We start from the raw sequence: 22,837 nt of genomic DNA on the forward strand, positions 1-22,837 counted from the left end.
ATATAGGGGCTGGGAGTTGGGAGCAAAGGTAGTAATTAAAAAAACAAAAACAAAAACAGACAAAAAAAACCCGTAAGATTTCTCAAGTGGTTTTCTTCTCCAGATCTCATATAACAGAATGTCAGGAAGTAGGATTAGTACCATGTTATTTCTCACTGTCACTTCCTGAACATCACTTCCCATACCTCCCCCTGCTTTTGGTTTTTCGAGACAGGGTTTCTCTGTGTAACAGTCCTAGCTGTCTTGGAGCTAGCTCTTGTAGACCAGGCTGGCCTCAAACTCATGGAGATCTGCCTACCTCTGCCTCCCAAGTGCTAGGATTAAAAGTGTGCGCCACCACCGCCTGGCTTCTCATAGCCTCTTATAAAATTAGTTTTTCTTCTGTTCCTTTCTGTCTCATGCCATTTGATTATGGCATTTTCTTATCCCTTCATTCATCAAAGACTTAGCTTCACCTTTACTTTGTGACTAACCAACACACTAATTCTTTTTTACCTTCTGCATCTTGTGTGATTTATGTCTCTACTGAGACTTTGTCATCTACTTCCATGGTCTGTTTTCAACCAAGACTGTCCTACTCTACAGCTGACCCTTTGACAATTACATGCCAGATCGAGTCCCTTATTTACATTTTTATTAGAGCATCTAATATGAATTCTTTGTCCCATTTCGTCTCTTTCTAATTCATCAGAAGTTGTCTTGCTTAGATTGCCGTTTGCTTTATGAGACCCTATCTCAAAACAAACAAACAAACAAAAACCCACAAAGTGGCTTCAGATTTGCTGTAGAGCCAAGGATGACCTTGGACTTTTGGTCCTCTTATTTACTGGGACTCTTATTTACTGGGTCCTCTTATTTACTGGGACTCTTATTTATTGGGACTATAGGTGTGTGCCCTTCCACGCCTGGTGGATGGATCAGCCTCAGGGCTTCTTCATGCAAGACAAACCCTCTGCAAGCCACGCTCCATCTCTGCCCCCACTTGCCTAGATTCTATGTTTACTTCAAAGACACTTTTTGTCTCTGAACTTACCTGGCAGAATTCTCCCTGAATGAGCCTGACTCTTGATTTCTCTAATTACAGCTAAATGACTGAAAATAGAGCAAGTTTTTAACCATATAATTAAATTGAATTCTTAGTATTGTTTCAAACACTACTGTGTGTCCCTGTCTTTGCTCTGAAAGGATCATTTAATACCGTCTGTGTACCTCACCGTTCAGCCAATCATTTTCCCTTTCTCACTTGATGATGTCACCCGTATGGATGATGCCACCTCACCCCTATGGCTTTGCTTCCCTCTTCACAGCCTAATCTGACTTTAAACTAATGGCAATCCTTCTGCTGTGGCCTTCCAAGGGCTGGGGTTACAAACTTAGCTACCACACCTACCTACGTTTTTTAAATTATAAAACACAGTGATCATATATTAATAACAATAGTTGGATTAATGTACAAATGTTTCCCTCCTTTCCTCCTTGCATTCCTCCCTGCCTCCCTTCTTTCCTTCCCTTTATGGTGCTATGGATTAAATCCAAGGCCTCTTGTATACTAGGCAAATGCTCTGTTACTAAACTTTATACCCCATGTAGTAGCCCTAAAAATTTTGTTTTTATATTCATCTTCTGTGTCTTTACATCAACCTTGAAATAAAGGAAAGTTGGCTATCTTATACCAGGAAATCTAAATAGACCGAGCTGTGACACAGTCAAGTCTTCTGCCTGTACAGTACCTTGCAATGTCTCCATTCTGTTCTAAGATTTGCCCTCTACCTCTGTCCTAGATGGACAGTTGCTCAGAGCTTGCAGTTGAGGCCACTCCATAAATGAGATTAAAGGAGCAAGGCAACACATGATCTCTCCCTAGCAGTTGTCACCTTTGCAACAGCGTCTGAAATTCAGCTTGGCAAGCTCTGCCTGACTCTGAGTCACTGCCGGTGAAGTGTTCAGGAGGCTTGGATTGGATTGCAGATAAGTAAGCACTTCCCATCAGAAGAGACAGGGGACATTTCTTTTTTTCATTCCCATAGATGCTGTTGCACTTCTGGCAAAAAATAGAAAGTCTTTGCCTTAAAACAGATGTTGAACCCTTTTTCAAATTCCTTCCTGCTTGTCAGTATTATTCTACCAGATTCCTCCTGCTATTCTTGTTCTGTTCTTGGAGCCATTTTCTTATTCTTGAACTTGGAAATGCTTTTCTAACCAGTTAAATTCCAGAAGCTTCCCCTGTGAGTTTAGTGCCACGCTGCTTAGGGAGCGTGAAGTCTAGTTCTTCTGTGTTTGTACTCAGGGATGTCTGTGTTTTGATCACCTCGTATCAGTCGTTCCACTTCTCCCCTGTAGGGCTTACGTTGTTGAGCTTGATGTTTCCAGGACTAAGCAAGTTGTTTAATCTTGTCCATTAATGTCTTTTCTTTCAGTTACAGAGGTGCAATGTGTATTATCGGTGCAAACTTGGTTATATGTAGATTTGCACTGTTAGGATCCCACAGGGATAAGATGCTGTATAAGGGAAGTCAACATTTCCTTGGTTGTGGACTATGCTGAGGTCAGAGTAGTACAGAAGAAACATTGTTTTGTGCAAAGGGTCAGATGCCTTAGAGAATCAACTCAGACACCTGCAGTGTGGCCAGCAGGTGTGGACATTTGTCAAAAATGCAGATATCAGACTTGTGGTTTTCATTATATGCAAATTTTATTTAAAAAGAAGACTTATTCTGCAAACAAATATTGAAGTGTTGTTGGTACATGTCGTGAAGAATGTGGAGAAATTATGTCTGAACTGTGATAATTGGATAAAGGAATTGGTTTGATTAAAGCAAGTGTGGTATAGTGTTAACTGTGAACTTTCTTGGTATGTGTATGCTTCTTGTGAAAATCTTTCCACTTTGCTACGTTTGAGAAAATGCCCAGTGAGTAGGGCGGGTGGAGTGGATTAATAATAATGCAGGCTAGAGTGGGAAGGGTCATGGTAGGGTGTCTGTCCTCGCGCTCTGCTCAAAGAATCAGCCTCTAGTCCACGCCTGCCAGTCTGTACCTCCAGTACTGACACAAGTATTCTATTTTTTTATAGAAAAGATTTATTTGTTTTTGTTTTTATGTGTCTGTGTACCACATGCATACATTGCCCTCTGAGGTCAGAAGAGGGAGTTGGATCCCTTGGAACTGGAGTGATAGATGTTACCGTATGGGTGCTAGAATTGGATCTGGTCCTCTGAAGACCAATGTTCTTTAACAGCTGAGCTATCGCTGCCACCCCAGATATTTTAAAAAAGGAGTCTTGAATATAGATTTCGTTGTCATCATTGTGTGCATATGTGAGCATACATGCATGGGTGTGTGTGTGTTGTGTGTTCACCTCTGTATGTGCTTAAGGGGGTCGAACATTGACTCATGGTATCTTCCTCTATGACTGTCCACCTTGCTTTTTAATGAACCTGGAGTTTGCCGTTTCAGCCAGATTGGTGGCTGGCCCACCAACCCCTGAAATCTGCTCACCCCTGTTCCCAGTCTTCCCCAGTGCTGGTATTTACAGACACAAGCTACCAGACCTTGCTTTTACATGTGGCTGGAGATGCAGATTCAGGTTCTCATGCTTTCAAAAGCCAACACTTTACCCACTGGGCATCTTCTTTCACCTTTTTAATTAAAATATAGATTTTCACACACACAGACACACACACACAAATATGTGTGTGTGTGTGTCTGTGGAAGTTAGAAGTCAGTCCTCTCTCTACTGTGTGGATTCCTGGGTCCAGGCTTATCAACAAACACCCTCCCCCACTGAGCTATCTCATTGCTCATTCTTTGGTCTTTTTGAGGTTAGGTCTTTCTCAACCTCACAAGTGCTAGGATTATGGGCACTTATCACCATACCCTATTTGGGTTTCTTCTCCTCCCATCCTTTCTTTCTGACAGAATGTCACTATGAGAACCAGACCTAGAAGTTATGATCCTTCTGTCTCAGCTTCTCAAGTGCTGGGATAATAGGCATATCTTACCATACGTGCATTTCAGATACAAAAAAGATATTAAAAACTTTTTAGGCAGGTGTTGTGGGGGCACACCTTTAATTCTAGCACTCTGAAGACAGATTCAGGTAGATCTCTGAGTTTGAAGCCAGCCTGATCTATATAGTAAGTTCCAGGCCAGCCAGGGCTACAGAGCGAGACTCTGTCTTTAAAAAAAAAATCTTTTTTAGCTAGTCCTAGTGACACATGCCTGAATCCCACCACTCTGCAGGCAAAAGCAAGATTGCCACAAGTTTGAGGCCAGCTTGCTCTACAAAGCAAGACCTACCTCAGCAACAAAAACAAAATAACCTTTATTTTTAAAGTACCATACATACCAAGCAAATTTTAATTTGCCAACCATTTCATGCTCCAAAGATTTTAAGTTAAGAGAAGAAATCGGGGCATCCTCCTGTAAAATCACTGTTGTCATTATTAACCCGTGGCTTTAAAGAGATTTTAGCTGTAGCTGAGAGCTTCTACCCATAACCTTAATTCCCTGTTGTGTGGCTGCTGTACAACAATGTTCCTTGCCAGGGCAAGTCACAGTATTTATGACACTGACCCATCCAGGACTTTGCTGTGGGTCAGGGAACAGCTGTGAGGTTTGGCTGTTTGGCACCCATATCTTGAAGCTTGCTTTAGGATGATTTAATCTGGAAAGGGTAGCAGCACATGCTAGTTAGCTGCACAGATAGAGCTCCTGAACACAGGCTTCAAGAGAAATTAACAAAAGAGACTCAGAAATCGAAGCAGCCTCTAAGACTTCCTTAAATATTGTTTAACTCACTGTTGTCACATTTAACCACAGACACAAGCTTTACCTGGGTACAATTCCCAGCACCCATATGGTGGCTTATGACTGTCTGTTACTCCAGTTCCAGGGAATCCAACACCCTTACACAGAAATGCAAGCAAAACACCAATGCACATAAAATAAAAATTAAAATTTTTTTAAAGAGGCAGGCGGATCTCTTTGAGTAGGAGGCCAGCTTGGTCTACAGAGTTGAGTTCCAGGACAGCCAGGACAGAGAAACCCTGTCTCAAAAAACCAAACCAAACAAAAAAATTTCAGTGCTGTTCTTTCTCACCACCAGCATTCTAATTATTCTATCCATTCTGGAGTGCTTCTTAAATCTATCCTTTCCCCACAGCTTCCTTGCCAGTGCCTTTCTTCAGCAGCTCATCCTCAGTAGCCTTGAGTGGTGGCTTTACCATGAGTTTTTCCAGGCAAAAGTTCAATCTCTGCATCCCCACTGCAGTCACACCTTTGGATAGAATTCTGGTAGGATCACTCTGATCTCCTCCTTGCCTGAAGGAAAGAAGTAAAGTTCTTTATTACAGGTTATGGTACCGGAACCTTCTTAGCTACCAGCCTGCTATATCCATTGCTTTTCCCATTAGTCTGTAGAGTCAAGTCTGCAGATGAAGTATTACTTAGATTTCCATATATATCCCTAACTCCATCTGAGTTCAAGTATGCCAAATTCTTAGCATTTCAAAAACTTGGCATTTTCTCTGTTCTGCAAGCCTTTGTGTATGCTGCCTCTACAAAATGTCATTATCTCTGCTTTTCTAGTTGTTATCTTCATGACCCGTAAGTCATGCAGAAGTCTTCTGGCATTTTCTGCTCCCCAGTTAGTAGCTTCTTACTGCGTACGACAGGATTTGTCCGTATCAGTCATTTTATATTGCAGCATCAGTCCCCCTCCACTAAATGACAAAACCTTACCCAGTTTTTATTCCTGCGTCCCCCCAAGGACCATGTTTGGAATAATATAGGATGTGTCTGTAAATGTTGTTACATGACTCAAAAAACACTTCATAGTATGAAAACACTGATTACTGAGACACATTCTTAGCCTGTTCTTTTGACAATGTGAATCAGTATTTGAGACTTACATCTGTTTTGTTAGATTTTTTTTTTTTTAAAAAATACCAGCAGTAGACTTGCATCTGTAGCCAAAGACTGTATTATGGTCAACCTTGGTCTCATTTTTAAACCTCTTTTCCACGCCAGGAGTCCTGGCCCATTGCTTTTCCTCTTTTTAAATAAATTCACTTACTTCCATTACTAGTGAAACCTGAATGCGGTCTGTTTGAAACCCATGTAGCGTTCATACTATATTTATGCTTGTTGTTGTAAATATTTATTTGTGTATTTATATTTATTTTAATTTCCCTGTGTGGAAAAGAGTGAACCTCAGACTCTTAGAGACTATTACATGTGTAGTAATGATAGCAACTAAATTTACATAGCATTTGCTATGTACTATGTGCTCAGTGTTTTATGTACATTAACTCATTCTGTCCTAACTGGGACCCTGCGAAGTCCTTATAATTACTAACATGATAATTTTTTAAGTGAAGAAGCTGAAGTGTTCTAACTTGTTAAAGAGATCCCAGAACTACTAATTGATAGGCCTGGGATTTGATTCCAGGAATTCTGGTTCTGTAGTCAATCTTTAACTTTTAACTAGTATAGTGTACTACATAGGGCTATCTAACAGTTTTGTTTAGTATCTTTTACAGTATAGAATGTATGGGGTATGTGGGACATGAAACTAATATGAACCAGTGTATTACAGAGTTTGGCTATACAAAACTCCTGTTGAAAATATACTGAGAATTTTTTTTTTGTTTAATAGGTCTCTTTAGGATAAAACCTTATATATTGATTTGTACTGGGTGAATTTGAACTTCCTATTATTTCTTTGTGGCTTCCATGCCTTATCCAACTTGGGTTGGGTCTGCCTGCCTTCTTTTCCCAAGGCTCACTTGACAGCCGTGGAGCTTTGCCCATGCCATGGCTTTCAAGCTGTACTCCTGCGGCTTGTGAAACACTTGTTTATGGGCACAGAGTGATCTGAGGTTAAATACAAAAATCCCTCTTCATGGAACAGCAATTTATTCTACATGCCAAGTTGGCAGAGAATAGACCTTTGGGGGACTGTGACTAAAACAGGTAGCCAAGATATGAAGGAGGTTTCTAATCCAGACTCATGGTATTAATGGAATGGTAATGAAAGCACTTTAGTGGGGTCTTTGCAGTTTATATTTTACACTTAGTCTAATTTGGAGTAGTAGCCAGTCCAGTTTTACTAATTGGCTACTTTCCTCAAGCAAAATTTGGAGGATTAGACTAATACTAAATTACTCTGTATATGTTAAAACTATTTTTAGCAAGATGGGATTAGGTATTACAAATGTTTCATGAGCCAAGTGGTGGTATCTTATCCTGAGCCCATGAACCCTATTTTGGATGCCTCTATATTACTTGATAGAAAGCATCTATTTAGTTGGTTTTGCAATTGAATATGTGACATTAAATAAGTCATTACGTTATACAGAATAAATTAAATTTTAGCAATTACTTTTGTTTGTGTTTGTGTATGTATGCTATGGTGTTTGTGTGGAGGTCAGAGAACAACTTGCTGGAGTCACTTTTTTTCTTCCACCATGTGGATCCTAGAGATCAGACTCAGGTTGTCCTGGGGTTTCTATTGCTGTGATGAGAAACCATGACCACAGCAACTCTTATAAAGGACAACATTTGAGTGAGGTGGCTCGCTTATAATTCAGAGGTTCTTCCTATTGTCATCATGACAGGAAGCATGGCCGAATATAGGCAGGCATGGTGCTGACTACATCTTGATCACAACGCATCAGGAAGTGTCTGTGACATTGGGTGGTATCTTGAGCATTGGAAACCTCCCCCACACAGTGATACACTTCCTCCAACAAGGGCTTACCTACTCCAACAAAGCCACACCTCCTAATAGTGCCACTCCCTATGGGCTTATAGGAACCAATTCAATTAAGACTACCATAGGTGTCAAGCACCATTTTATTGCCTCACCTCCAAACAAAATGTACGAATGAATGCATGAATGAATGAATGTGCCCATGAGAGTTCTGCATTAGGGTCCTTGCCTGGAGTCTTGGGCCTAGATTTGTCCTTCAGTACCACAAAACAAACAAAAAATAAGTATTAGAGTTATTCAGATATATATACCCGTCTTTGTTCTAAGAAAAAAATGACTCCTGGTCTTTTTATCAGTACTAAAAGGCCCCAGTTATTGTTCCTCAAAGTTAGGACCTCAGGAGCAGAAAGTAGAGACTAAAAGTTGGGAGCATGAATGTTATATATGAAGATGGTGCTGGCCTTGAAGAGGGTGCTGTCATTTTTAATGGACTCCTTTTTCATATTTTTCTTTCCAGCTTTATTTAAAATTATTTGTGTGTGCACACTCATGTATATGTGAGTGTGGAAATCAGAGGACAGTTTGTGGTCGTTGGTTCTTTCCTTCTACCATGTGGGTTCCCAGGATTAAACCCAATTTGTCAGGTTTGGTGGTAAGCATCCTTACCTACAGAGACATCTTGCAGGTTCATGGTTTTGAACCTTAAGTATTATTAATTTTTAGGCCATATCACAAACCATGTTTGTTGGTAAAGGAAGGAAGATGTTCTCTGGTCTTAGTTTATAAACATTTGTAGTCTTGGAATAATATGCTGGTCTACCAAGAACAAATCATAATCAGTGCAACAGTTGATGGGAAATTTTTGTTGTTGTTTTGTGTTCTAAGAAAGAGTTTTATACAGCTGTAGTTGACCTCAAACCACGTGGCTAGGGTGGCCTTGAACTTGTCAGTCCTTCTGCCTCAGCTTTCTTGAGTGCTGAGTTAGGAGCCACTATGTGTGGCTAATGGAAAATTCTTCACTTCTGCTGTCTCTTAGCCATCTCTGTTTGAAAGGCCACTGATCTGTGTCCAGAACCTGCCTAACTAGTGAGTACATAGTCAGATATAGTTCTTACCATCTGAGAGCCAGACATTCTCTGCTAGTGGAGTTCTGAGTCTTTCCCACAGGACTGACAGCAGCTGGAGTCACCTGTCACATTGGAGTAGACTGCTTTAATGATTCTCAGTTAAATAGCGGTTACATTGTGTCTTGTTTGTAGAGAGAGACAGGTACTCAAGACTGAAGTGCTGATCAGTCAGTCTTAGGGGCTATATGTTCAAGCCTCTTGTGGAGAGATCTGCTGATGGTGGAAATGTCCATACTTTCTAATAGCACTACCATCTTTAACTTACCCGTGTAATTTCTTGGTATATTTTGAAGTTACCTGACTGGAGCAAAAGGATTTTGAACTTACAGATTTGGGGTTCACAGGGAGCTCATCTATCAGTACTGCTTCCTACCCTAGGTTTAGTTTCTGTTTCAGTGCTCAGCCAGAATACCTCTAGCAAGTCTGGATGTGGTCACACAAACCCGTAGTCCCACTACTTGGGAGGTAGAGGCAGGAGAATCATAAATTTAATGTCATCTTCCAATGCATAGTGAATTTGAAGCCTGGGCTACACGATACCCTATCTCAAACCTCTTTCCTTCAGTTGTGACTGAGAGAACAATGGGTTAGAACTGTCAGGGCTTTACTATTTGAGCTAAAGTTTGGGTTAAAAAATGAAACCATTTTATTTCATATATTATTCTGAAGTGTAATTTTGGGGGACACTTTTCATTTGGAAAGGAAGGGATCCGTCACTGCTAATATTTTCAATTAATATAGCAAGAAGTTGAGAATAAGCTAGACTCTAGATGTGGATTCCCTAATCTGTGTCAATATGATCATTCCTGTGCCTTCTGTCACATACTACCAACCATAAACTTAATGATTCCCAACAACATGAAATTATTCTTCCCAGTTCTGGAAAACAGATGTCTGAAACCAAGGTGTCAGTAGGGGCATATTCCTTCTTGAATATGTGAGCTGTATTAATACCACATGTAGTTTATCTACTCATCTGTTAACGGACTCTTGTTATTTCCACAGTTTGACAATTGTGAGAAAATGCTTCCATGAATGTGGGCGTACAAACATCTCTTTGAGACTGCTTTCAAATCTTTTGATTTTTCTAATACAAACTCTACTTTTGAATAGAATAGGGTTGGTAATTGTAGGGTTTTTGTTTGTTTGTTTTTAAGAATCACCATCCCGTTTTCTGTAGAGACTGTACCATTCTACACTAATGGACACAGTTTTAATTTTTTCACATCCTGAAAAGACTTATTTTTGTTAATTTATCTATTTATTTTAATTTTTGAGACAAAGTCTCACTATGCAGCCCTCACTCTCTTGGAACACACTTTGTAGACCAGGTTGCCCTGGAATGCAGAGGCTTGCTCATCGCTGCCTCCTGAGTACTAGGATTAAAGAACTTGTCATCTATAGTATTTATTTACATTTCCTTATGGATTGATGATGTCAAGTACTTTCTTGTGCTTTTGGCCGTTTGTAAACACAGGGACATATTAAGTCTTTATTCCCATTTTCAAGATTAGATTGCTTGTGTTGAGTTTTAATTGTACATTCTAGACATGAATCTTCATCAGGTACCTGGCTTTCAAGTTTTTCCCTGTTCTGAGGGCTGCATGAGCTAATTGGCAATGTCTTTCTTTTTCCCACCCAAATTGACGGCAATTTTTCATCATGTTTTATGAAATTAAGGCAAACACAGAAAAAAAAATTGTGTGGGAGTTAGACTCTACTAAGCCTGGTTTCTTTTGACAACCTCCTGGAGCTGGGCTCTGCGGAGAACAGGTAGCTTCAGTTTTCTTCTGAGACACACAACAGCAAGGTCAGCCTTGCAAGCCAGCACTAGGCCGTGCTGACAGTTGGAGGCTATTCTGGGACCCAGAAGACTTTGTTTTGTAAGGCCCTGCACTCCCAGATTAACTCTGGCTTTGGTTAACCCCCCAGCCACTTTAGCCTTTGATACAGAGAGCAATGTTAGGTACAGTAGAAAGATCACAGTGTCCATATTATTGATAAAAGAAGTATTCCCTTGCAGAGAACTTGTCTTTACTACATTATGATTATGAACAACCTTTATTTCCCAAGCAGTTTTGGAATTGCCAATTCTTTTTGAATAAGAATTAAGTACATATTTCAGAGCTTAAAACAAAATTTTACTCTAATAACATTCTTGTGTGCCCTTAGGAGTACAGGCTAAGAGGAAACATAGTTAAGCCACAGTGCAAGATATTTGCGTTAAAGGCAAAGACGTTTCCCCATTGTTGTCACTGTCAGCACCCAAAGATTAACTTCCTTGCCAAAGAAAGGGACGAGCTCTTGTCTGGAGAACTGAGATAGCTCTGGGCAGCGGCATGGGCAGAGTTTTGCAGATGGGTGAATCTGCTCAGGGACCATGCTGCATGAGCAGCAGCACATCTGCAGATGGAGTGGGCAGAGGACATCTAAATTTAGTCGTTATTCACTGGAGAAGGTTTTAGGGAGCATCCCCCCTGACTCTCATCTTGCTCTAGTCATATCCTCCTGGAACCAATGCAGGTGGGTGGAGGAGAGGCAGGGCAGTCAAAGGTTTCAGACAACAGAGTTCTGTGGCTCTGTTTCTTTGTACCACTGACTAGGATGGTTCTTTCCAGTTCAGCCATGAAACACACTATTTTCTTAAAATATAATTCCTGGATTTAAGAATCCACAGCATTCTAAAAATTAGGGTATTTTCTGAAATTAGACTTCCAGATTCCTAAATCTGGCTAGTCCAGAGACATTTTGAATCAAATTACTTTCCTCCCATAAAGAGCCGTGGTGAGTGAGGATTAAATACATTTGGTGTGTGTGGTCATTAAACGTATTGACTTAAAAACAGTGCCAGGAACTGTGCTCAGCTCTCTGAGGTGGGTAGGTTCCCAGTGCTGTAGATGAGGACACTGACACTGAGGTTAGGTACTCCTGTTCAAGACTATGTGCATCAGCAGAATCCTGCAGTCTGTGTTACTGCAAAAACTTTTTAACAGTTTTGTCCTTTACTTCGTAGAGGGAATGGAGACTCGTTTGCAGAGTTGGGGTATGTTATTTTATTCAAAGTAATTCAGAGATTCTTGTTCTGCCTAATTTCTACCCCCCTCAATGTCTGCACTCAAACGGTTGTAACATTTTATGAAGTATATGAAGAAAGGGTATTTTAATCAACAGTGCAGTCAGTTATGGGAGTTGTTTTTAGACAGTGTATCAAAACTTTGATAATTTTGTTTTTTTGCTTTTTTTATGGTGGTTCTCATGTATTGTAAGTTAGTCTTGAACTTTATGTGCAATAAAAGATGATGAACTCCTAATTTTCCTGCCTCTACCTCCCATGTGCTGGGATTACAGCTGTGCATTGCTGCATGGTTTATGAGATACTGGGGATTGACCCCAGGGCTTTGTGCGTGCTGGGCAAACACTCTATCAACTGAACTACATTTCCAGCCTTGCTAGTTTGTTAAGTGTTAACCTGAAATGAAGACTGAAGTTATGTCATACACAGTCTTACTGTCACATTAAAACCACCCATTAGTCAGCTGGGTATGATGGCACATGCCTTTAAAACCAGCATCTGAGCACCAGAGGCAGATGGATCTCTGAGTTTGAGGTCAGCCAGGGCTCCATAAAGAGGTCCTGTCTACAGAACAAAACACAGCAAAATGCATTATTCTAACTTGTTTTTTGAATTAATCTTTTACTGATGCCTGATTTCCTAACACTATGTACTTAATATTTGAAAAACACAGGTTCGTTGATTTCTCTAGATCTGTCTCCCATATAGAGACACACTTCTTATATAAAACCAACTGATCATACTTGCAGATCATCCCAGTGTATATATCAGAACAGCATCGGGAAAGTGCCAAGCTCTTGACAGTTTACTTCCCAAAATTTTATTTTTTTATTTGTGTGGTCAAATTTTATCATAACAGCAAAAATTTATTGTTTTCTTTGAGACTCTTTGTTCATTTTGACATCTGAATAACAAGTACTTTTTTGTCAGTTACTGTTTCAATACAAATAGTATTCTGTGAAAACGTGGCTAGTTCATGTTGCAGCCTCGCATAAGTCCTTTTTCTGGAAACAACCATCCTAATTCAGGAGCTTCTGCAGGGCTTCATGTATGCTTTCCAGTTGTCACACAGAATATTAAAGGACTCATCCTCCAATACTGAGGTTTAATAAGTTAATGACATTTTTAAATGATTTATTTTTATTTTACATGTAAGGGTGTTTTGCCTGTGTGCATGTCTGTGCACCATGTATGTGTGGTGCCAGAAGAGGATATTAGATTCCCTAGAACTGGAGTTACAGATGATTATTAGCTGCTCTGTGCATGCTGGGAATCAAATCTGGGTCCTCTGGAAGAACAACCAATGCTTGTGACCACTCAGCCATCTTTCCATCCCCTAAATTAACAATCTTCATTGCTTCATGCTGGTCATTTTTAGGTTGAGTGGTCTTTTGATGCAGCTATTTTGATTTATACTAAGTCACCAGTGATTTTTACCCACTGCTTTGGCATCATTAGTGCAAATGTCAACACAATGAAAAGACAGTTTCCTAATATTATTGAGAAGACAATTTTTATTTGGCTAAAGAAATTATTTCTCAGCTACTGTTTTAACTATTATTTATTTGAAATATGAAGGAAGGGATTCACAGGCAGGTTTTCTTATTGTTTTTTGAAACAATGTCTCCTTATAATGTCTCATCATAGTCCAGGTGCCTAGGAACTTGTAGCCGTGCTTCTGCCTCAGTCTCCTGAGTGCTAAGATTCCGGCATTTTGCCACCATTGGACCATAGGCACGTTTTTAAAAGATAGTCTAATTTCCTTCTAGGTCTTGAATTTTCCTACTCTGGAACTGTCTGAGCCTGAATATTTATTCTTGTCAATGATTTTCTTTTTATTCTCTGTTAAAGTAGGCTTTTTTTCTTTTCTATTTTCCCCCCCTCTCTTTTCTCTCTCTCTCTCTCTCTCTCTCTCTCTCTCTCTCTCTCTCTCTCTCTCTCTCTCTCTCTCTCTCTCTCTCTGTATATATGTCTGTACCTGAAGCCTGAGGACAACCTTGGGGTATTGTTCCTCAAGTGCTGTCCACCTTTATTTTTGAGGCAGGGTCTCTCACTGGCCTGGAGCTTCCTAATAGGTGAGGCTGGCTAGCCAGGGAGCACTAAGGATCTGCCTATCTCCTTCTCCTAGTTCTAGAATTACAAGTACATGCCACCATGCCCAGCTCTTTTACATAGGTTCTGGGAACTGAACCAGCCCTGTTGTTGTATATACGTTTTTTAAAATTTGTTTTTGAAGTAGGGTGTCACTGTGCAACTGAGGCTGACCTCAGTCTTAAGCTTTTCTTTCCTTAGCCACCCTTCCCCAAAATGCTGGGGTCACAGGTATGTCCCACCATGCCTGGCTTAACCATATTTCATTGTGATTATTTCTTTTACACTTATTAAAGATTTGAAAGCCTTTACTAAAAAGGCTTCTGTGTTTTCCCATACTCGCTGGTATGAAGGCAGAGAACAGTATCTGTCTGCAACTACAAATATACTTTCCCATATCATTTGAAGCCTTTTAGAAAAACGTATGAAAACATTTTTAACACACTTTCCTTTTTATAATAAAATATACTAAGGTAGCTTTTTTTTTTTTACAGCACTGTAGAAGTCATTTCACAGTTAACCCTATTAATACTTAGTACTGTAAATAATATTAATATCTAATAGTATTTCTAAGTTTGGAAGTCATACTTCAGACATTTACTAGGAAAAATAAATAAATAAATAAATAATGTATCTGAACTACTGACCAGTGTCATTGTCCAGAGCAGTGTCTGGTATGTAATAGAACTCAATAAATACTTGTTGAATGAATCAATGGGCTTTTCTTTTCAGGCCTGTATTGATGAAAATTTGGACATGGTGAAGTTTCTGGTGGAGAACAGAGCCAATGTAAACCAGCAAGACAACGAGGGCTGGACACCTCTTCATGCGGCAGCTTCCTGTGGTTATCTCAACATAGCAGAGTGAGTGACATCTATTGTGGGTTTGGTGCAAACTCCTCTGCTCATCAAAAATTGAATTTTACAAAGAATTATAATCTCTCTAAATTACAAACAGAAAATTGACTATTAAGAACTAGTTGACACAGTGTTTTGTATCCTTACTAAATGCACAGTTCTTACTTCCAATTTTGTTTGCTTTCGTTTTTGTGTAATTCATATTTGCTGGGCTATTCAGAGACAGCACCAGCCTGGTGCACTGTCTGGTTAATTTCTGAACAGCAGAAAACATGCATATCAATTGTAGACTTTTTTCCTTTGGACTTTTCTATAAACCTGTTTTGTTTGTATGTTTTTACAAATATAATTGCAATAAATAGCAAATTATGAGCCAGAACAAGGCAAGGTTCTGTGTTCTGTTGTTGGCATGTGTTGGCATGTATTCTCCACATTGGTTGAATGACTATGTTTAACATGTTAGTAGCTGCTGACCTCCGGGGGCAGACTGTCCTCTCTAGAGCAGAAGAGTCTTGATCACCTGGTACCTACTATATGAGAAGCACAAAATAAGTTTCTGTTATATGAAAGAATGATCAGGAATTTTATTTCTAGTTAGGAAAGAAACTTTGGCAGTTGAAACATCTTTAAAATTTGCAAATTTAGATTAATAAGTAAATCTAATCAGGATAGTCTATGATCTTTTTTGAAATTGATTAAGTCCTTTTCAATGATACAACTGCAGCTAGCGCATTTTTTTTTCTTATTTTTCTTATTTAGCAACATCAGGCAGTCATGTAGAGGTCTAGTAACTGCATTTGCCCAGGTTATCTGCAGATCGCTGAGTGGCTGGGTTTCCTCGAAGAAGTATCAGTGTAGAGACAAATGAGGCATCAGTGCGGTGTTGGACAGGGCTGTTGTTTAGGTGTAGATAACTGGATTGGCCCCAAAGCCAAGACCACTGGATTGTAGTTTCCTTTGTTCTAGGTTAGTATGGATCTGTAACCTCTTTGTCACCTAGGCTGCCTCCATTTCAGGCTCATATAGAAAAGGCTCTGATTCTGTATTGTACTCACTAATGTCAATGTTCTGGTGCCTGGGACTGAGGATGACTTCTTCATCCACTTTAGACTTACAACATTTGAAATGCAAGGCATATTGGCTTCTCATTATTCGTACTTGAGTATGAGTGTAGGGGAATGTTTGTGATTGAGCTACAAAATCTCATTACATTCAAGAATTTAGGTTTTTTTTTTAATCCATTTTTTTCTTTCTGAATTATCTAAGACCAGCTGAGTCTTAGAGAGTAATATAGGTGGTGTTATCTTTTGGGAAAACTGAACAGAGAGAATTATTGTAATGCCTTTTGTGGACTATTACCTTGAGTGAAGTAAGCTTATCAGTGACCATCACAACTTATGCATATTCATGTCTGAGCATAGTGAGCTGATCCAGTCTGGAATCCAAGGCAGATGTGGGGTGGAGGTAGAGATGGCATGCTTTAATTTGCCTTGGAATATACACATTATCATTAGATAAGTTATTTTATTTTTATATGCACTACTGTTTTTGCTAGGGATATCAGGTCCCCTGAAACTGGAGTTACAGACAGGTGTGACCTTCCATATGGGTGCTGGTAATTGAACCTGGGTCCTTTGGAAGAGCAGTCAGTGCTCTTAACCCCTGAGCCATCTGCCGCCAGATAAGTTTTTATTTTACTCTCCTTATTTTTAATATTTTATACAACCGATCAGGGAAATAACATGATTATTTAATGGCTCAACATTAAGAGTCCTGGCTGCGCTTCTGTAGGACCTGGGTTGGATCTGCAGCATTCACATAGCCACCTACTACCCTTCCTTAACTACAGTCCCAGGGGACCTGGCATCCTCTTCTGGTCTCCAAGGACTGTGCACACATGTAGTGCACAGACAATCGTTGGGACAAAACGCCCATACACACAAAATAATAAAAGTATTTAAAAAATTAATTAGAGACAGGATATCACTGTGTAGCTCTGGCTGACTGTGGGCTTAATGGAGCCCAGGCAACCCATGAACTTCAATCTTTCTGCCTCAGTAACCCAAGTCCTGGGGACACACATGTGTGCCAACTCCACACTGGCATGTTTGTGTCTTGAAGAACTTACACCTTAAACTTATTTCTAGCATAATTGGTGAAGGACAGAGAAACTGGCTTTTTTTCCAGGAGAAACCCATAGCCATTTTATTTCATCTTCCTTGGTGATCCTTTCTGCCTTGCATATCTCTCTCTCTCTCTCTCTCTCTCTCTCTCTCTCTCTCCCTCTCCCTCTCCCTCTCCCTCTCCCTCTCCCTCTCTCTCTCTCTCTCCGTTGTGTGTGTGTGTTTAGTTTATTTTTTTCTAATTTTGAGTTTAAATAGAGTACTAGTTTGCTAGATTATTTCTAATGATATTTAATTAAGAAGCAGCAGATTGACCCAAACATTTAGCATGACTGAGACTTTATTGCAATGCTAACTTATTTCGAGATCTTTTAAAAACACATTTTTTCTGTACTTTTTTTTTTCCGTTAAAGATTAGCAAAGGGACCCAGTGAAATAGCTCAACAGGTAAAGGCAGTTGCCATCAAATCTGAGCAGGGGGTTTGATCCTTGGAACTCACATGGCGGAATGAAAAAACTGATTCCTGCAAGTTGTCATTTGACCTTCTTGTATGTTTCACAGCATGCTCATGTGCACATGGATAAATGCATTAATAAATAAGTGTTAGGAAATAATAGCAAAATACCTTTTATCAGTGCTCAGCTAGGCTTTCAAGGGACATATGTGGAACTAACAGCAATTCTAAGCATCTAGACAGCAGGCTCCTCCTTTGTCCTGCTGCTTTCTAGTTCATATGCTGATGTTTACGCTCATCCAGTACACGTGCAGTGCTAAAGCTCTTTATGTTTCTCCTGTGAACTGAGGAAATGTGGAAAAATGGAAAGCGGTGTTGCTTGGTAGAAGCCATTTTTCTTGATTATTAGACTTTGAACAGATCAGAAAAGGGAAAAGTGGCAGCCCATGTAACCTGACCCAGGAAGAGATGTTAGAATGGAGACCAAGATATTTAGTTTAAGCAATGTTAATAGAATGCCAAGGGAAGAGCAAAAGCATCAAGATAGTGTCTGCTATGGAAGAGGTGCAATTGTAGATCAAGCTGTCCTCGAATTCTGCCTGCCTTTGCCCCCAAGTACTGGGATTAAAGGTGTGCACCACCACCGCCTGGCCAGGCAAGATTCTTGAAGCAAAAGAGTTTGAAATGGACCTTGAAAGATGTGAAAGGTATTTACAAGAGAAAAGAGAAGGGAGTTTGATCTATTTACTTGGAGGAAATATCTCTCCCTAAGGAGCAGAGCTGAGTGTGAAGGGGTTGGGGGTTGCAGGAACTAATACCGGTTGGGTTTGATTAGAATATATATTTCAGTTCAACCAATATTTATTGTGTGTTTATTATGTATGCTATTTGTATATTGATTTTTTGCATGATACAGGACATATGGTTGAACGCTTATTTGGCTTGAGAGGAAGAAACCAGAAAAGAAAAACTATCAACTATGGAGTAATGAAGGAATAATTGGATACATCATGGCAGGAAGTGTGGCAGCATGCAGGCAGATATGGAGGAGTAGCTGAGAGTTCTACATCTGGATCTGCAGGCAGCAGGAAGAGGGAGAGACTTGAGGCTTGGCTTGAGCATCTGAAACCTCAAAGCCCATTCCCAGTGACACATTTCTTCCAACAAGGGCACACCTCCGAATCCTTTCAATGTGCCACTCCCTGGTGACCAAGTAGTCCATCTATGAGCCTACAGGGGTCATTCTTATTCAGTTCACCACAAGCTGTGTATATGTGGAGGTGATTTATCAACTTTTATTGAGGCCTTATTATGCCAGGATACTAGGCACCGAGAAAGCAATGTTATGCTTTTAATTTAATTTTTATTGATTTTTTTCTTCTTTGCCAACTCTGAAGTACATGGGCCATACATATATTGATTTTTTTAAAAATATGTTTTATTTTATTTGCATTGGTGTTTTGCCTGTGTGTATGAGAGCATTGGATATCCTAGAACTAGAGTTACAGACAGTTGTGAGCTGCCATGTAGGTGCTGGGAACTGAACCTGGGTCTTCTGGCAGAGCAGTCAGTGTTCTTAATGTGCCATCTCTCCAGCCTCCACATTAGGGATTGAACTCAAGTGATTGGATTTGTCAGCAAGTGCCCTCTCCCCCACAATTGGTGTTAGGAACCTCAGTTTCTTAAGGAGTAAGCCTTTATCATAGTTTTATTTAAGATTGATTTGTGTGCGTACATGTGTTTGTTATGTGTTTGTGTGCATATGCATGTGTGTGAGAGAGAGACAGTTAGAGACAAAGCACTTTGAAAATGAAAAAGATACAGATAATGTATTGAAATTATCAGCCCCTTTTCCTTCAAGATACATATTCTGTGTAGATTCAGAATCTGCTTTGCATTTTAAATGTTTCATCAGTAATTTAATTTCCTTTATGAATGTAGATTCATAAAGATGACTTATGGAAGTTAAATTCATGCAAATTCTAAATATATTTTATTTTCACACCTACATTACTAAGCAAATTTCACTTTGGCACTGCAAACAAATTTTCATGAGAACTCCTTATTTACATAGCTTTTTAATTTTCTTACTTTTAATACCGGAAGTATAGTAAGTCTTTTTGAAAATTTATTTGGATCCTAGGCTGTATGAGTAAAGGCTGAATGCCTACCCTCTTTTACTTTACTAAAGCAAGGTTTCACTTTATAGTCTTGATTAGTCTTGAACTCAGCGTGTAGCCCAGGCTCCTGCCTCAACATCCTGAATACTATATTACAGGCTTGGCCAAATACCCCACCCTACCCTGCTCCTTATAGTATTTAGAAAGACTTAGTATTTTTAGAAGTGAAAGAATTGGCATATGTATATGCCAATTATTAGGCGTATGCATATGTACAAAATCTTTTTGATTTGGTTATATCAAAAAAATGGGTAAGTAAATATGGATATGTAAGAAAACATTAGTCTTGTTGGGAAATGGTGAAACCTATAGTCCTAATTATTGAAGGCTATTAGGGTATGAAATTAATAAATTAGTAACAAAACACCTCATCTTTATCATGTTTAAAACCCCCAAATATGCCTTGCTGTACATTGAACTCAAGACACAGTACAAACTGATATCAGATTGACAGAGATAATTTTGATTTTGTCACACAGGTATTTTATTAGCCATGGAGCCAGTGTGGGAATTGTGAACAGCGAGGGTGAAGTTCCTTCTGATCTTGCAGAAGAGCCAGCCATGAAAGACCTTCTTCTGGAACAAGTAAAGAAGCAAGGTAACCTAGGAGACTGGGTGGTTAGAGAGGCTCTCACACTGCCCCTTAGGGAACATAATCCTTCTTCCTTATCATGTGACAGGGCAGGATTAAGTCTGTCTGTGCCGCATTCGTCATCAATCCTCTTAATAACTCATACAAGCATAGGCCACATGCCCAAAGGCTGACCAGGCTTTCCTTGTCTTTGCTATTCTAAGGTTGTGTACTGACTGATCTTGGAGTTAGGAGTGACCTGAGGAGGATTGTGGACTGTTCTTTTTGTGCGTGTACATTGTATTCTCACCGGATAGTCTGAAGAAAGGCTGGAATCCAGTGTGGTCGAATCCATTTTGTGACTTTGTGTCCTTTCCCTTTGAGAGCTACACAGTGGTACTGAAAGCTCTTTATTAAAACTGCTGAAAGGATCTTTAGCCACAGTAACCATGGAAACTGTTCTGATAGTTTCTTTTGTTTGCAGTTTTGAGAGACAGGGTCTTACTTCATAGCCCCACATGCCCCGAGCTCACTCTGTGGCCTGGACTGTCCTTGGACTTTCAGCTGTCCTCTTGCCTCTGCCTCCCTGAGTTTAGATTTCGGGTGTGAGCTACCATACCTGGTTCTAGTTGTTTCCTGAGATAAGGAACCCCTATGTTAGAAGAATATATTCTGAAAATATGTTCCTGTTTTATAGTTTTAGAAGAAACTCATTTCAGGGCATAAAGTAGGGTTCTCCTATTAGACACCTTGAAGCCATTTTGTTTCGTTTTTATACACAGTATTGCCCAGGCTGTCGGTGGACAGACGCCTCAAATCTCTTTTCTCCCTACCAGTATTACAGGCCAGCACCACCCCTAGCTTTAGAAACTTTTTCATTTAAAGTTATTGGCTAACTATGGACAGCAAGTCTTCAGATTCTGTTGAAACTGTCATGAAACTCTGGATGGGACCTGTCGTGATCAGAGATGGAGGAGGCTCTTCTAAATGACCAGAAGTTATTTTCAAAGCCTTAATGTCCTTTAGAACAGTTAGGGCCAAGAACTGGCCACACTTGCTTGTTTATTCTCCAAAGCTGCCTATGCTGTATCAGCAGAGCTGAGTAGTAATGGTAGACTGGAGGGCTGTCAAATCTTAAAGGAAACATTAAGTGTCTCACTTTTTATAGAAAGCATGTTAAGCCTGCCTTAAGTGATGGTTATTCCAGGTCATGCTATTACTAAAGTTCATATGTGGTTCTGTGCCTACTGAATTAAAATTTTTATACTAAGTTTATCCTCTCATCCTATTTATTTCACCTCCTAAAATACATTTTTCAAAAAGATTTATTTATTTTATGTGTATGAATGTTTTGTCTGCATGTTCCTCTGCACACCAGAAGAGGGCATTAGAGCCCATAGGGCTACAGTTATAGATGGTTGTGAGCCACCATGTGGGTGCTGAGAATTGAACTCAGGACTCTGGAAGAACAGCCAGTGCTCTTAACCAACGAGCCATCTTTTCAACCCCCATTCAGTCTCCTAAAATGTTTTACAGTTTACAAATTTATAAGTAAGTTTTAGTTTAAGAATCTACTCTTTTTATTTTGATTGCTGACTCCTTTTAATGCTTTGTTGAACCAAGCATGTGTATGTCTGCTTCGCTTGGCAGCACTGATAGCTCTTACTGGGTCTAAATAGCTTCCTCTTCACCCCGTGCATCTCCCCAGACAGACAGGTCTTCAGCAGTTCATGGCTTCTTATTTAGGAGCCGAAAAGGAGACTGAAAGCACAGATAAAGTATGCTTATGAGTATGGAGCCTTTTGAACGGGTGTGTTTGTATTCTGAACATTTCATTTTTTTTTTTTTTTTTTTTTTTTTTGGATTTTCGAGACAGGGTTTCTCTGCAGCTTTTGGTTCCTGTCCTGGAACTAGCTCTGTAGACCAGGCTGGTCTCGAACTCACAGAGATCCGCCTGCCTCTGCCTCCCGAGTGCTGGGATTAAAGGCGTGCACCACCACCGCCTGGCTTCATTGTTTTGTATAATGAAGAATGTCCTTTCTTAAGGCCCTTCTTTACTAGCCTAGATATCGGAAAGTTGATGGATAAAAGGAAGAACTCTTAGAGTACCTCCAGATGATTGCAAGGGAAACAAAATCTACATTGCCTTAAAAACATACTCTAGTTGACTTTAAATAACTTGGTAATCACTGGGTTGCTCTATGTAGCTTCAGATAAGTATGTACAAGTGCACGTGGAAGTGAGCTTTAGGAGGAGTGCCCTTTCCCACAGTATAGCCTACCTGAAATGAAATGAAATGGTAATCTTGCGGTGTAGTGAGTGGACAAGAGACAAGAGCATCAAGGAGTTCTACTGGCAGCTCTGCCACTGATGTGTTTGTGACCATACACAAAGCACCCAACCTTTCTGTGTTTGTTTCCTCATAAGGCAAGTGAGGCTAGTAATAGCTATTATAGTTACCCCACAGGATTGTTGGGAAACAAAGGTCATATAACACGTTAAAGAATTTGGCATTTATAGTTTCATACAAATATTGTAAGTAAAAATAATATCTATCTGATTTTATGTTCTCTTGAAAACAGTGTTAGGTATGTTCCCTTCATGAATGTGTATGTACCACATAGTGGTTAGCCTGGCTATTTAGCATTG

General features: G+C 39.8%; 1 protein-coding gene across 6 annotated transcripts in view; it reads left to right on the forward strand.

Moving 5' to 3' along the window:
• Nucleotides 1–22,837, forward strand: part of Ppp1r12b (protein phosphatase 1 regulatory subunit 12B) — a 207,720-nt gene that overhangs the window by 34,303 nt on the left and 150,580 nt on the right. For 5 of the 6 annotated variants that reach the window (XM_050147573.1, XM_050147574.1, XM_050147580.1 and 2 more), the window contains exons 2-3: nt 14,735–14,865; nt 20,097–20,215. In XM_050147573.1, the coding sequence (XP_050003530.1) occupies nt 14,735–14,865; nt 20,097–20,215 (250 nt within the window). Of the gene's footprint in view, nt 1–14,734; nt 14,866–20,096; nt 20,216–22,837 lie in introns of those variants that run through there. The other variant, XM_050147576.1, reaches the window with a different exon arrangement.

The sequence above is a fragment of the Alexandromys fortis genome, unplaced genomic scaffold (genome assembly GCF_014885135.2).
Source record: "Alexandromys fortis isolate MF-2015 unplaced genomic scaffold, M_Fortis_MF-2015_v1.1 scaffold_58, whole genome shotgun sequence".
In the NCBI taxonomy this organism is placed as follows: domain Eukaryota; kingdom Metazoa; phylum Chordata; class Mammalia; order Rodentia; family Cricetidae; genus Alexandromys; species Alexandromys fortis.